This window comes from Agelaius tricolor, unplaced genomic scaffold (genome assembly GCF_023055355.1).
Source record: "Agelaius tricolor isolate 1412-34295 unplaced genomic scaffold, bAgeTri1.0.p SCAF_42, whole genome shotgun sequence".
Lineage (NCBI taxonomy): Eukaryota > Metazoa > Chordata > Aves > Passeriformes > Icteridae > Agelaius > Agelaius tricolor.
This window is the reverse complement of record NW_027269302.1, coordinates 1,979,149-1,995,405: the sequence shown is the minus strand read 5'-3', so window position 1 is coordinate 1,995,405 and position 16,257 is coordinate 1,979,149. Positions and strand designations below refer to the sequence as shown.

Genomic DNA, 16,257 nt, shown 5'->3' with positions numbered 1-16,257 from the left:
ACATGGAAAAACCCAGACCAAAAATTGATTCTCACCCTTCTGTCCCAAACCTACCTGACAATATAAAGTAGGACTATTATAAAAAATGTTTCTCATGTTGTAATCTTATCACTGAAACTGTAGGGAAAACAAAAACTCTCCAAGAATCTCTTTAGTGTGAGAGAGTCAAGGCATTACTTGGTTCTGGCCAGGATGGGCAACAGAAATACTTTCATCCACACATAGCCCGGCTGTGCAGAAAAAATCATTCCACGACATGTCAGTTTTACTCGATTTTTCCTAAACTTTACGTAGTCTGAACCAATCTAAATCCACTGCTTTAATGTTCATTGCTTCCAAGTCGTGTAAGTTTTTAGTGTTTGGTTTCCTATTAGACTCGGATTTCTTCCCCTCTGCTGTGAATTCCGCCCACACTCCTGGATTTCCTTCTCAGCCTTTTCCAGACCAGGTGTCTCCAGCTGTGCGGGGGCAGTGTCTGGGGTAGCTGTTGGTTGCTGTTTGCTGCGGGGCGTTGATGTTTTGTTGCTGGTCGTTATCTCTGTGGGTGTCTTTTGGGCTATTCCCAGTCTGTTCGGATGTTAAACTCGTCTCCATTGAGTGGTGGAGATGAGTTTAACATCCGAACAGACTGGGAACCCCTTAAATAAAACCTTTAAAATTTCTTTCCCAAAGGCAAGCCTTTGAGTAGAGAAACCTTTCTGAGCAGAGAAATAAGATTTAAAAGAAGCAGAATGGGTACATTTTGCAGCAGTGCAGTCGCAGGCAGCCCAGAGTGTGGGTGTGAGTGAGCCCCAGGGTGGAATTGTGCCGCGGTGCTCCCCAGCAGCTGTGGCAGTGCAGGCCCAGCCAGCGCTGGAGCTGCAGCAGCGGCAGCGAGGCTTGGCCGCAGTGGCTGGAGGTGCCAGGGGAGGGTGGCCAGGATTCCCGAGGGTTTGAGCAGAGGATCTGTGGGCAGGCCCAGGGGCTTGGCCCGCTGTGGAGCCCTGGCTGCTGCTGCGTTGCCTTCAGGGCAGGCTCAGGGCGGCTCCCATGGTCCTGCTGCAGGCGGGAAGTGCAAATCTCCGGGGCTTCAGAGCCCCTGAGGCCAGGCTGAGGGGTCCCCCCGTGCTCAGCTGTGCTGGCGGCTGTTTCTGGCCTCAGGGACACTTGGCGTGGGCCCCTTGGCCACCAGTGGTGCTGCTTTGCACTCCTTAGGCAGGAGCCGATGGCCTGGCTGGGTGTTGGCAACAGCAAAGTCCCAGGGCAGGCTCTGTGCCAGCCCAGCTTCCTGGGGGAGAGATTCCACAGGAGACAGGATCCTGGCTACAGCCTGCCTTACATTTACATCCCTTATTTCCACCCTGCACTAGGTGGAGAATTGCCCAGGTAAGGAATTCCAGACATGAATTCCAAGGGAGATAATTGAATATCTGCCTTGGGTCTGGCTCTTTTTCTTGCCAAAGCCAATGGCAAAAGCTGTACCCATGGCATCTTGGTTTCCATCTCCGGCTTCCAAAGGTGTTTCTTTATTTCCCCATTCATTCTTTCTACCCAACCCGAGCTCTGGGCTTGCCAGGGGTTATGGAGGTCCCATTGTATTCCTAAAGCTGCCATAACCCCCTGAAGGGTCTTTCCTGTAAAATGAGTTCCCCATCTGAATCTATTGCTTCCACAATCCATTATCTTTGAATTATTTGTTTTAGAAATAGGTTAATAAGTGATCCAGTGCTTGCTGAAGCAGTCAGAATTGCTTTTGCCCCCCTGTTAGGTGCCATGGTGTCAGCAGAAGATTTTGAAGCCTTCCTGCTCAGGGCATTTCAGTGCCAGGCTCTTACAAGCACCCACAGCTCCGCGGGTTGAGCTGAGCATGGGGCGGTGACCTGCGCTTTGTCTGATTCCCCTTCCTTAATAACAGCCTGTCTTGTAGCTCTTTTCCCTCCTGCTGCCCTTGCAGAGCCATCCACAAACACATTGTCTCCCTCAGGCCAGGGAATGTCCCATCAATCTCTCCCAGCCTGGCTCGGGAGCTCTGTCCCTTGAGTGCAGTCCTGGGTTCCTTGCCAGCCCCTCTCCAGGCTGTTCAAACAGGAGGCTGGGTTAAACCCTTGCCCTGTCCTCAGTTCTGAATCCTCCTGTGCCACTGAACAAGTTTCATACTGTAATCACCGAGCCCTGCTCATCCATTTAGAGGCTCTTTTGGTTGTCAAAGCTTTAACTTGATGCCAGACTTGAACTCTAGGAGATCCTCCTGTTGTCATCAGTTTTCAGGCTCTGCTCCCAGGGAAGCTGTGGCTGCACAATTCTGCAGACAATGAGGCTGCTCTCTGGCCACTGGGTTAAACATTTTAGCACAAGAATTCCTTTGGCAAGACCCTGTTTAACGTCCACCTATAATTCAAATTCCTTTTCCCTGTCTGGAAGGCCCAGGCCACTCGCCTCAGTTAATCTTAATTTTAACACTTGAAAATTCTGTGTTTCCTCCTTGTGTCCATCCATCCAGTCTGTTGACTGGCAAGATAGGAGTGTTGTAGGGAGACATCCTTGGCTCCAAAAGCCCTGCCTTTAACAGGGACTCAATACCAGGCTGTGAGCCCTTCCTTCCCTCTCTTGGAACAGGGTAGTGCTTGTCCTGGTTGCTTTAATTTGTAGAGGCTCCATATCTAATTTTCTGTATTTCCCTGGGGCTGCCCACACTTCTGGGTTCACTTCAGCATAGGCCTTGTCAGACTTTTGACACAGAGGTACAACAGAACTAGCCTCTGTATCCCTTTTTACAGTATTAAAATCCAGCTCTCAAACTCCTTCCTAGTTAATTACAATCACAGGAGGAAGAAAAAGAAATTCATTTATTTCAAACCTATCCCCCACAGCTTCTAATAGTGGTTGAACAAATCATACCTGCTCATCTTTCCCACTCATTCCCTTAAAAATTAAAATATTCCTTTACTATTTTCCCCTTTAGGTCTAAGATTCAGAGCAGATTGAGAGGCCCCTGTGTCCATCAGGAAATGCCTCCTCTCAATGCAGACCCACCTGAATGTTTTCAAGGGCTCCAGTGTGGAGGGTCCCTGGTGTGATGGGAGCTGTGACAGCCCTGCCAATCCATGTCCATCACGGGCTGGACTTGCTGGTCCTGAGGGTGCTGCTGTCTCTGCTTGCAGTGTCCTTGTGCCCTGCAGCCGGAGCCCTGATTCCTTGCCAGGGGCTGTTTGGGTGGGCTGTGCCCTGCCGAGGAGGGCAATGCCTCTGCCGGGTGCTTGTGGCCGAGCCGTGCCCTGGGTGCTGGGGCCCCCTTGGGCCCTGGGGCTGATCCCTCAGGGGCTGTAGGAGCTCTGCCCTGGCCTTTGCCTTCAGCTTGGCCTTTTGCTGCTCCCTTCTTGCATTCACCTGCTGGGCCTTTGTGCCCAAGTGCTGCAGGGCCTTCTTCTGCCCCTCCTGCAGCCCCCCTCAGTGCCTGTGGGTGCTTGTCTTGCTTTACAAGACAGGCGTCTGCTTGGGAAGGCAGAAAAAGCCTCTCTTGGAATGGAGAATGCAAACCCCCTCCCTCTTAATTTTTAGGATAGTGAAATCAAGGGGCTCTCAGGCAAAGATATGGGATTAGGAATAACGGTTCTTTACTAGTGTGTATAATATAATAATAGTAGTGTGTATCAACAGCTCCGGCAGTGACAACAAACAGAGCCCGGAGCCGGTCCCGGCCTTTCGGCCGCGGCGCTTTCCCCTTGGGTGCAGTTCCGGGCACGGCCGGCAGGGGCGCCGGTGGCTCCCGCGGGGCGGGGCAGCGCATCCCTGCCATGGGAACCTCTCTTAACGGCAATAGAGCAATCCCTTCATCTAACTCTTTCACTTTTTTACCTTCTGTAGCCTTTCTCCCGTGTTTTGAGAAAGAATTTGGAGAGGGCTGCCTTTTAACTGAGCTCCTAGTGTTTTGATAAGGTGCTTCCTGTAGAGAGAGGGATTTTCCCTGAACAGCCGGAGCTGTGGTTACCAAGGGGACGTAACTCAGAGCAGGAGGGGTCAGGGGAGGATATCCCGCCGAGGCTCGGTCGGAGTGTGGGCAGGGTGTGCTGCCGGAATCGCCAGAGGGGGATCTTCCCGTGGAGGCCGAGCCGGAGCGTGGGCAGCCCCCACATGGCTTATGGCGGCTGATCCGGCAGCTCCCGGCAGAGAAAAGGCAGGTGGGAGACCCCGGCAGCAGCAGCGGCGCTGCCCAGCGCAGCTGGCACGGGCAGGGCAGGCGGGGATGGGATGGCTGGGACCCGCCCTCGGTGCGGTCGGCGCGGTGACCTCGGCCCACGCGGCAGGACAGAGCAACCCCATCTTGCCCAGCATGGCCGGCAGAGCGGCCGCGGGCCGGGCAGTGGGGCCAGGGCACACAAATTCACCGCCAGCGCCGGGGCAGGTGGAGCTGCCCTGGGCAGTGAGCCCGCACCTGGGATGGAAACCGGGGCAGGCGGAGCTGAGGCGGGCAGCGAGCCGGGACCCGGGACAGGCGCCTCGGCCGCCAACGGAGGGGGCAAGAGCTGCAGAGGATCCCACTCTCTTTCTGACTTTTCCTCTTGTTCCCCTCCCTTTCATTTCCCCTTTTTATTTTCTTGGTTTTTTCCTCGGGTGTTTCTGATACTTCAAAGATTTTTATTCTCCTAAAATCTCCTGTCTAACATATGGCATATTCTCTTTCTTCTAGATTAAATGGTTTTTTTTCCAAATAAATCCAGAACCTAACAAATCCAAACTTCTGCTTGGATATTTTGAAATGGTCGACGAGCTAACTCATGACCTCCTAATGCTGTTTTTCTCATCACCTTTTTATTTATCCTTTGGCAAATTAAGCATCTTTCAGTGACTTGCTTTGCTACACCAAAAATCCCAGTGCACCCAAAATTCCTTAAAAAATGATCACACAAAGCTTGAGTACGCCAGTGGGGTTTCTGATGCACGTCTTCTAATCTTTTCCTAGTAAGCACATTTTATTAAGTAATTGTCTTCCATGTAGAAGTTTCTATTTCCCTGATTTATCTTGTTCATTTCCTATCTTGTTTAATTCTTTTTTCTCGGCTTCCCTAAACTTTGGAATTTCCAGTTTTTCCTCGTTTGGAGTTAATATTAAAATAACTCTTTCAGCTCCATTTTCTGCTGCATCCTTAGCTTTGTGATCTGCCCCCAGTTTGCCCAGTTTGCCTCTCCTTTGGCCCGGGCCGGGTTCCCCCCGCCCGCAGCGGCTGGGAGCAGCCGAGAGCCCCGCGCTGCCCATGCCGACCTGGCCCGGCTCCATGGCCGCTGCTGCCGCGGGCTGCGAGGGCTGCGGGAACGGGGCACCGAGGGTGTGGCTGCTGCTGGGGGAGGAGGAGGAGGGAGGGAAGGGCAGGGATGGAGGGGGAGGAGGAGGAGAAGGAATGGAAGGGGCGGGATGGAAGAGGAGCAGGAGGCGGGGATAAGACAGAGGAGGAGGAGGAGGAGGGGGGATGGAAGAGGAGGAGCGGGAGGAGAAAGAGCAGGGAAGGAGGCGGGGTTAGGAGGGAGGAGGACAGGGAGGTGGAGATAGGACAGAGGAGGAGCGGGAGGAAGAGGAAGAGGAGGGGCAAAGGCAGATCAAGGCTGAGTTGCGGGAGCCACGCGGTCTCGAGCCCTGCCTGAATTCGCAGCCCCCACCTGTGGGATCATCGCCCCCCCCATGGCTCCGGTGAGCGGGGAGGGGGAGCCCGCCCCGGATATCCCGGGGGGTCCCTGGGTTGGGTTTTTGGGGGATGTTTGGAGAATGAAGAAGTCCAAGGCTGAGCGGAAAAGGCCCCTCGGGGGGACATCGGGGGGTGGCGGTGGCGGCTGCCGGCAGAGGCAGCCTGGAGGAGCAGAGCCCTGTGTGCCCCAGGAGGCCAAAGTGGGGAGGCCAGAGAGGGGGGAGCGCCGCCATTGGTGGGAGCCTCAAGAGCCTGGAGAGGGGCAGGGGGGACTCCTTGAAGCCGCTGCAGCCCAGAGCCGAGAATGAGGGGAGAAGGGAGCCCGGGAGCCCAAACAGCCCCGGCATCCCAAAATGGGGAGAGCCAAGAGGGGGCAGTGCATCCCCAGAGATGGCCCGGGGGGATCTCATTGCCCTTGCCTGTGGCACGGAGGCAAATCCCATGCTGTCCTTGTCCTTCCTCACCCAGAGCAGGAGCTGAGCATGGAGAGCAGGGAGGACAAATGCCCGCGGCAGAACCTGGTGGCAGAGGCCGTTTTGAGCGGCTCCACGGCGCAGGAAGCCAACGGGGAGGAAAAGGCCCGGAGATGCCGCACGAGGAGGGGCTGCAAACGCAGATGGCGGGGATGTGAGGGGGAAAGAGCCAGCCTGGGCCAGGAAGGCGGCCGGAGATGGAGCCAGAGCTCAGAGCTGGTGCTCCATGAGCAGCTCCATGATGGGGAGAAGCCCCACACATGCGTGGAGTGTGGGAAGAGCTTCAGGAGGAGCTCCCACCTGATCAGCCACCAGAGGACCCACACTGGGGAGAGGCCCTACGAGTGTGGGGAGTGTGGGAAGAGCTTCAGGAGGAGCTCCCACCTGATCAGCCACCAGAGGACCCACACTGGGGAGAGGCCCTATGAGTGTTCCAAGTGTGGGAAGAGGTTTCAGACCAGCTCTGATCTTCTCCTGCACTATCAGAGTCACACAGAGGAGAGGCCCTTCCAATGCCCCGAGTGTGGGAAGGGATTCAAGCGCAACTCTGACCTCGTCAAGCACCGGCGCATCCACACAGGGGAGAGGCCCTACGAGTGTGATAAATGCAGGAAGAGGTTTCAGACCAGCTCCCATCTCCTTCAGCACTATCGGATTCACACAGAGGAGAGGCCATTCCGCTGCCCCGACTGCGGGAAGGGATTCAAGTACAACTCCACCCTCGTCACCCACCGGCGCATCCACACTGGGGAGAGGCCCTACGAGTGTCCCCAGTGTGGGAAGAGCTTCTCCTGCAGCTCTAACTTGACCAAACACCAACGGAGGCACCGGTAAGGGAAGCCCTGCGAGTGCCCCGAGTGCGGGAAGAGCTTCGTGCGCTGCTGCAGCTCCATCCCCCACTGAGGAGGCACTTTGGGCACAGCCCTGGTCACTCACATTCCCTGTGATCCATGTTGGGAACACACCTGCCTGCTTCTCCTTTGGTTTGGCCTGAATTTTTTTCTCTTCTCCATGTGTTTCCACTCCAAAAGCCAAGAGGGATGAATCTGTCACCTCAAAACCACTCAAATCCCTCTGAAAATAACTGAATTTTAACCCAAAAAGGCTCAATCCTACCTCAAATTCCTTGTTCCCTCCTCAAAAAACCTCAATCCCATGCTAAACTCTCCATTCCACAGCCACCAGGGTGAGATGGGGTTAGAAGGGGACTGGGAGAAGTGGGATCCCAATTTGGAGCAATGGGATTGGGAATGTGTGGGGCTGTGTGTGTGGGTTGTATTTGATAGCAAATAAAACTTTCAGAGTTACTGATTTCTGTCCTGTTCATTTTCAGTCAGTTCTGTTTGCAGAGTGCCACCTTTTCATCTGATTCAATTCTTATAAAAGTCCCATTTTTTAAATCATCTAGCCTCTAACAATTAAAAAACCAATATCCAAATAAAACCACGCACCCCCAATAAACCTTTTAAAAATAATTTTAATTGTTTTGGAGTACTTAAGGATGTTATTAAAGTTTAATTGTTTGGTTGAAATGTCTGAGAAATTGTACTGGTGTTTGGTTTTGTGTTTAGTATGTAATATGAATTGTAATATGTGTTTTGTGTATGAATTGTAATATTGTCATATGTGTCATATGTGTATGAATTGTAATATTGTAATTTTGTGTTTAGTTTGTAATATGAATTGTTTTACTAAGGTGTGTTAAATTGCTTGGTAGTTTCTTTAGATATTTTTATCTAAAGTACATTAGTCATAGAGTTAAAATTTTCAAAAGGTATTTCTTGATATATAATTTGTTTATTTATATACATTGGTAATATTATAGTAATAGTTGTTGCTTTGGTTTGAATCACTGTTGGAGTATTGTAAAGAAGAGTTGAGATTTTTATATTTTATTTTTATTATAATTTTTTAAAGTTCAATTATTATTTCTTTGTTTATAATTTTATTGCAATTTGTTGAGGGGATAGGAAGGAAGTTCAAGGGCAGGAACATTTTTTCCTGGCTGGGAACTGGAATTCCAGACCCTGGGAGTGTGTGCAGGACCCCACAGACTGGGATCAAATATGGGCTTGGATCAAAGATGGGCTGGGATCAAATATGGGCTGGGATCAAATACGGACTGGGATCAAATATGGGCTTGGATCAAATACGGACTGGGATCAAATACGGACTGGGATCAAATACGGACTGGGATCAAATATGGGCTGGGATCAAATATGGGCTGGGATCACATGGATGGGGATCCTGTGCATCAGAACCCTCCAGACCAGGATAGCCTGGAGTGGGATCAAATATGGACTGGGATCCCAGGGACTGGGACCATATGGATCAGGACCACACAGACTGGGATCAAATATGGGCTGGGACTGTTTTTTAAAGTAACTTTGTTATAAGTTTTTATTTCTGTTGTTAATTAAGCTTGTGAAATAGCTGCTTCTGTTAAACTGCCTGCTTGGATGGGATAACATCCAATGCACACGGGATGAGGACACCTGTACAGATCTGCCAACTATCAGCACTCCCCGTCTGAAGGCAGAGTGCACCAAGGCCCAAAACCTGGAGGTGATAAAGAGAAGGAGCCAAAACCACAGCCAAGAAACACACATGCTCTGAAAAGGCAGACCCAAGGAGGGGCCACGTAAAATCATTCCTGGAATATGTAAAGTAGTTTATGGGTATGCATGAGGCTCTTATGAATATGCACCAGGCTGATGTAAGGGGAAAGGTATTTCAGGGCGATGCAGATTCCTTGGTTGTGGTTTTAGTCCATTTTTATCACCTCCAGTTTTTGGGCTTTGGTCTACTCTGACTCTGAGAAATTGAGGTTTTGGGATTTTTAGTATGTTGTGGATGGAAGCAAAATGGAGGGCACAGTGTTTTGTCCTGGGTTTCTTCTTCATGCTTCTTCCTTCTTCTTCATGGGTTTGGGTGGCTTTTTGTAATTGGGCAGAAATTCCACATTGCAGGCTCTTTGGGATCAGTTATTGGGTTAAAAGGGAAAATAATCTAGGTGTCAGTTCCTAATTGGATAGTTTAGTCTTAAAAGACCTTGGAACAAGAGATTGTGGGCCATTTTGTGCCTTCTACTGAAAAGCTGCTGAACTCCCAGTAATGAGGCTGTTTTACTGATAAGAAATAATAAACACTTGAGTCTGAACATGAATTACTGTCTCAAGTGCCTTCAATCCAGAGCCAGTGAAACCAACAACTGGTACCCCACAGCTTGAGGTAGTGCCAAGGCAGAACTTGTTCATGCTCTTTTCCCCTGGTGATTTTCTACTCTCGTCCAGACTCTGACAGCAAAGCCGTGCTGGTGACAAAAGATTGACCTTGGCATCCTGGGGCACTTTCTGGGTGGGTGTTTGAATCTGCTTTTCCAGGCCTTGGGCTGAGGAGGGTGAGGCCGAGGCCTGGGCCCCTCCAGGCGGCGCCGGGAGCGCCCGGGGCAGCGGCGAGGGGCGGCCCTGAGGGGCGGCACAGGGGGCATTTCCCCCGAGCGGGCGGGCGGGCGGGCGGCGGGGAAAGGCGCCCTGGGCACAAGGGCAGGCACAAGGGCCCCGGCTCTCTGCAGTGCGGGCGGCCCAGCGCCGATCGCTGCTCCCGGAGCCGCTGCCAGGGCCGGGTCTCCTCCCCGCCGCTGACCCTGCACCTGCAGCGCTGCCTCCGCCTCTGCCGGGCTCCCCGGCACGGACGGCAAGGACGTGAACACGCTGCAGCAGGGGCCCAGCAGGGACACCCAGATGGTGCCGGGGCTGCAGCTCCTCTCCTGCAAGGAAAGGCTGACACAGCTCGGCTTCTTCAGCCTGGGAAAGAGACCCAGCCTTGATCCAGCTGTGGCCTTCCAGTACCTGAGGGCAACACACAAGAAAGCTGGACAGGGACTTTGTACAAGGCCAGGCAAGGACAGGACAAGGGAGCATGGATCCAAATGGAGAGAGATTAGGTTTAGGTAAGGGATTCAGAAAAAAGGCTCTCCTGGAACAGGTTGCCCAGAGAAGGTGGGCGTGTCCCGTCCCTGACAGTGTTCAAGGCCAGGCTGCATGGAGCTCTAGACAAGCCGGTCCAGTGCAAGGGGTCCCCAGCCACAGCAGGGGGGTTGCAGCCATGGGATTTTCCAGATCCCTTCCAAGCCAAACCATGCCACGACTCCATGATTCTGGGATACTTCCCCTCCTCATCCTCTGGCAGAAAAAGAAACTTGGCCCCAAGTTCCACACTGCAGACCATGTCTTTTGGCAGCCTGCAACTGTGTCAACAGAGGATGAAAAGAGATGACATTACTGACACGATTTCCCTTTTCTACTTGAAAAGTAAATGCTCTGCTCCTGTCCACTCTGGCAAAATTGTCACAAGAGGCAATTGTTCCCCATGAAAAGCTTGGTCTCATGCAAAGAAGAAAGAAGCCAGAAGACAACAGTCTTCGTTATTGCTACATTGTTTTCTTTGGTTACTTCTCTAATAGGAATGACTTTGGGATGTGATTTGTTTGTTTCTCTCTTTCGTTCCTGGCGGCATCGTGGTCCCCCCGCAGCGCAAGGGCGCCCTTGTGCCCCTGGAGCTGGCGCTGCTGTGGAAGGTGTCACGGCCTGGCTTCCGCGGCCTTGTGAGGCTCCTGGACGTGTTCGAGGTGCCCGAGGGCTTCGCGCTGCTCATGGAGCGTCCGCAGCGCTGTCAGCACCTCTGGTACTTCCTGCACGAGCGGCGGTTCCTGACGGAGCCCGTGGGGCGGGGGCTGTTCCGCCAGGTGCTGGAGGCCATGGGGCACTGCAGCAGCCGCGGCGTCCTGCACCCCCACATCAAGGCTGAGAACGTCCTCATCGACCTGGCCACGGGCTGGGCGAAGCTCATCGACTTCGGCTGCGGCACGATCCTCCAGGACACGTTCTACACCCGGATGTCAGGTGAGCCCAATGCCGGGGCCCAGCTGGGCAGCAGAAGTTCCTCCCTTGGCTGGCATAGGGGGAAGAGGGAGGGAAGGAAGGAGGGAAGGAAGGAGGGGGAATCCATCTTCAGCCAGCTGCAGCCAAGTTGCTTTTTGGCAGGGCAGGGGCTGGCTGTTGTGGAACGGGAGCTGGCTGGGAGGGAGGGAGCAGCATGGGCCTGATGAGCTGCGCCCGTGTCCCATAGGAACGCCGGAGTACAGCCCACCGGAGTGGATCCTCTTTGGCTGCTACCATGGCCAGCCAGCCACCATCTGGTCCCTGGGCATCCTGCTCTATGAGCTGCTCTGAGGGCACCTTCCTTTCCACACCAACGAGGACATCGTCTGGGGCCAGCTCTTCTTCCTGCCCCGGGTGTCTCAAGGTGGGGATGCGCCTTCAAGGCACGAGGGGAAGAACGGGGTTGGGAGGGGCGGCTGGCACATAAGCGTCCTGCTCTTGCAGCTGGTGAGGAGGTGGATCTCCTGGGCTTAGCTGGAGGAGGTGGCACCTGTGCCTCTGTGCTGGTGTCCTCCGCAAGAGAGGATCGATAGGAAGCTTTTGGCTGCAGCTCTGAGCACTCCTGGTGTGGCCTGGGCACTGTGGAATGTGGGAGAGCATGGACAGGAGCCTTGTCCTGCTGAGCTTTGTAGACAGTTGGCTGGCTGAGAAAGGTCACGTCAACATAATACCCCTGGTTAAGCAAGAAGGAGAGAAGTCTAGAAGTCAGCAGTCAGTGTCCATATAAGGCAAGGACATTGTGCCCTTGATGCAACAACAGGATAGGGAAGAGGCTCTTTTGCCAAAAATATGAAGAATAGTTTCAACAGAATAACCACAAGAATGCAGAAGAAGGCGTAGTTGGCCGATAAGTAACTAACCAATAATGAGCACTCCTTTGCAATATGTATGAGCTTTATTAAATCCAATATAAACATGTGTGACTCTCAATAAAGTTCGAGACGTGCTGATCAGTCATATTGCATGCCACATTTCTCCCGCCGATCCGACACAAACCCAAACTCCAGCCCTGGGATACCCTATAAAAACCCCACGGCCCTCCCTTTGCCCTGTCTTTCGGGGGTCAGAAATGGACTCTGGAGCTTTCTGAAACCCAGACCCGTCTCGTTTGTTCCCGGCACCGGCAGCTGCAGCCTCCCTGGACACCATGAACTCTGGAGAATGGGGGCAGCCAGTGGGGACAGGTCCTGGAGTGCAAGATAAGTGTGTGTTCTGTTTGCCATCTGTCAGTGGTGGGGCAGTTATCTTCTGTTCATTGGGCAGTTTCTCTCTTCCACAACCAATCCTCCCTGTGGGGAGGTGTGTTCCATTAATAGGCCATTAATTATTAATTATTAATCTTCTGGTAATGGTCCACTGAGTGTCACTGCATGGCTGATTAAATGACATCATCCCATTGGAAGATGCTCCGCCCAGGGGGAGGAGCCAAGCATTCCTACCTGGATAGAATCTGAGATTTGGAACACTGTAGGCAGCCTTTTCCTCCTGGATTCCCAGAGGAGCAGCTGTCTTCCTTCTCCACGGGATTCCCAGAGGATCAGCCTTTTCCAACTGGATTCCCAGAGGAGCAGCTGTCTTTCTTCTCCACGGGATTCCCAGAGGATCAGCCTTTTCCTCCTGGATTCCCAGAGGAGCAGCTGTCTTTCTTCTCCACGGGATTCCCAGAGGATCAGCCTTTTCCAACTGGATTCCCAGAGGAAGGAAGATTCCCAGGCCCATCTACAGCAGCCCTGGACCTTCAGAGGAAAACTCCACCCTTCTCCAGGATCCCTGCTCCAACAGAGCCACACCTGGCACTGCAGGAGGGCTGCAGCCACCACTGAATGGGACTGCTGCCAGCACCCTGACCCACAGGGGGTCAGGCCCTGTTCTGACTCTGTCAGTGGGGTTTTTTTCGTTTGTACTACTGCATTAATATTTTTATTTTTTCCTAAAAAAGAACTGTTATTCCTATTCCCATATCTTTGCCTGACAGCTCCTTAATTTCAAAATTATAACAATTCAGAGGGAGGGGTTTACATTTTCCATTCCAGGGGAGGCTCCTGCCTTCCTTAGCAGACACCTGGCTTTTCAAACCAAGACAATAACAAAGTTACTTGAACACCACAGATAGAAAATCCATTTTAATCTCTGCAAAAAGCCAATATTATGTGTCCATAACAATAAACCTCTCGCTGAGTGATGGTAGATGTCAAAGTAACTTTGTTATAAAGATACAGTTTTTATTTCTGTTGTTAATTAAGCTCAGTGAAATAGCTGCTTGTGTTAAACTGCCTGCTTGGATGGGATAACATCCAATGCACCCAGGATGAGGACACCTGTACAGATCTGCCAACTATCAGCACTCCCTGTCTGAAGTGAGCTACACTTTGGTAACATCTCATGTTTCATGCCTGCAGTGGGTGACAAGATGATTTAAAATGCTAATGAAATAAACAAGAAAGATTTAAAAATGCTCATAAAATAAACAAGAAAGGTCATTTATGTTCCTCAAAATAACAACAACAACAAGAAGTTCTGGTTTAATGAAAGGTGGAATCTGTTGCTCTTAAGAGCAAAGCTTCATAGCTGGAATAAAGAGTGTTCAGCCCAGCTGTTTCTACTATGAGGCCGTATTTCATCCCCCCTGAAAGTCCTTCATGTTTGCACAGAAAACTGTCCCTGCACAGCCCAATAAATTCCATCACTTCAGCTGGCCAAACAACCACTGTGGTCAAGTGGGGTCTGAGCAGCTTCCAGGATCCCAAGCAGCTTCAGAAGCTTCATTTTACACCTCCTCTTCTCCCAGTGAGTACCCAGCACCACCATCACTGTGGACCCATAGCTATGGATCACTGGCCTGGCCAGCACAGGGCTAATGTTTGCATCAGCCAGGAGGAGCTGCTCTGCCTGCCTGTCTGTCTCAGCCTCAGCCCTGAGACCCCAAATGCCTCCATTCTGGCCCAATCCTTCCTGGTGCTGAGCATAAGAACTCGTGCAGACAAGAGCAGGGAGGGAATCTCCCCAGCCGTTTATCACCTCAGCAACAAGACCTTGGTACCAGGCTGTTATCTGTAGCAGAAAGCAGCAGCAGGAAGGAGACACCAGATCACCAGCCCCAGGCCATGGTCCTGGTGCTGTCCTTACCAGTGATCAGTGTCTGCAGCTCTCCAGGAGCTCAGGGAGCAGGGATGCTCCTCACCATCTCATCTTACCCATGCACCCAAAGCCACAGCCAGCTGTGTGCTCCTGCCCACCAGCACATGCCAAGGCACAGCGTGGGATTCTTGGGGAGGTGTCCTCTGCAGGGCCAGGAGCTGGACTTGGTGATCCTTGGGGGTCCTTTCCAGCCCAGGATATTTTGTGATTCTAAGGCTTTGGCCAGCCCAGGTTTCAGCCACCTCCCCGATCCAGGTGTGATTGACCCCAAACCAGATCTTGCCTCTGTCTACCCTCCAGTGCAAGGAACATGTTGCATCTACCCCAGCCCCCCTGCTTGTGTCTGATGGATCATGCTGACCTTTTCAACATATTTCTTGGAGTATTATAAAACATTATCTGACAAAAAGCAAAAGAAACAAACAAAACAAAACAAACCCAAAAAACAAACCAAAGAGCCAACAAACTAGCCCAAACTAAATCATTTTGGGTAATGATGGCCTTTTGTTCCAGTTTATCCTGCACCAAACTCCACAGATGCTAACTCTGAACATTTCCCAGACCTTCACAGTAGAGCTTGGAAGTGTCTCTCTGATTTCTTGGTTGTTTCATGACACATGCATTTCTCCTATATAATCCCAGTGTTTTGCTTAGAAGCCATATTATAACTGGGAATCAATCTTCTTCATTTGAACATCTAGGACAGCTTCACACATCATTTCACCATTAACTAGGATAGACTCAGCCTTGCAGATCTTTCAGGTTTCAAGCCTGGCTGTGTTGTTTCAGTTCTTTGCTGCTGCTTGTGTTCTGTGAAAAAAAAAAATTAAATAACCAGACTTTGGGACTTTCTGTTGTGGCTTGAAGAAGAACACAGGTTGTTTCATCACTGTTGTGAGACATGTGTTACCCGGCTCATTAATTCACAACAGTTCTTGTTTTCTCTGCCTTTTTCATGCTGATGTGAGACATTTGTGAAGTCCAGGGTTGTACTGCAAGTGATTAATGCTGCAGTAAAGTCTGATAAACTGAGATTCCAACAAAAAAGTGTGAAAAATGTAACCTCTAAAGTTCTGAAAGCTCACATGTGACAAAACCCATAAATCACCCCAGAGGCAGTCATTATGGTGAGTTACTAACGTGATTATGCAGCTGCATTTGTCATCATTTCCCATTACGTAGAGAATAAACCTGTCAGGCTGATTTATGGCAGAGGGCTCCACAAGATGGGAACTGGCACCTGTACTGTTCTGTGGAAAACAATGAGAAATGCTGTGTCTGCTCAAGTGCTGAATGGAAAAGGAAGGAGGGGAGATAACTGTTCTTTGAAGGCACTGATTCAGGGACAAAGACTTCAGAGAGGAGTCATGCTTGCACCCATGGGATGGCAGGAAGAGTATCCACCAACCTGTCCCAACAGCAGCAGCAGCATCAGAATGCGTTCTCCACAGGTGGAGGGAAGAGAGGAGAGAGGAGGTCTTTTGAGGGGAAAAAAGTCAGTCATGGAGAAATCCTAGAAGCCTGGAATGGTTCAGGTCACAAGGAATCTGAAAAACCATCTTGTTCTAACCCCTGCTGTGGGCCGTGACAAACTGAACAGTTGAATGCCTGGCTACTCAGGGGATACTCAAGGTTTTGGATTCCATGCCTGTGCATCTACCGTGGAGCAGCTGGGTCTGCTGGGAGCAGATGGCATCCACCTGAGCTCAGAGCAGGCCAAAAGATGGGCAGATGTGGGACTGAGCAGGGCGAGGGACATCCCTGCACAGCAGCACTCTGACAAGAGCAGCAGTGGCCTCCTCTCAGTGCCCTTCCCCGAGCAGCAGCCGCTGAACACCATGGTGGCTACACAGATGCTTTTGGCTCTGCAATCCCTTTGTGCTCAAAGGCCACGCTGGGCATTGCAGCTGGGCGGGAAGGTCTGGCTGGGCAGGGAACGGGCAAGAGGCACTGGTGGTGTGAGCTCCATGTGTTCACTGGGGACACAAGGAAGATTCTGTTCATCCAAAGAAAAACACAAGCAGCCAGTCCCTGCTAACACAGCAG

The 16,257-nt window shown here is 51.7% G+C and overlaps 2 protein-coding genes across 2 annotated transcripts in view; both read left to right on the top strand.

Annotated features, from left to right (window-relative positions):
* Positions 1–16,257, top strand: part of LOC139603914 (zinc finger protein 154-like) — a 273,066-nt gene that overhangs the window by 132,590 nt on the left and 124,219 nt on the right. The window lies entirely within an intron of this gene.
* LOC139603875 (zinc finger protein 135-like) overlaps positions 6,121–16,257 on the top strand; it is a 67,084-nt gene continuing 56,947 nt past the window's right edge. The window contains exon 1 of the mRNA XM_071454881.1: positions 6,121–6,960. Coding sequence (XP_071310982.1) covers positions 6,140–6,960 — 821 coding nt within the window. The 5' untranslated portion in view covers positions 6,121–6,139. The remainder of the gene's footprint in view (positions 6,961–16,257) is intronic.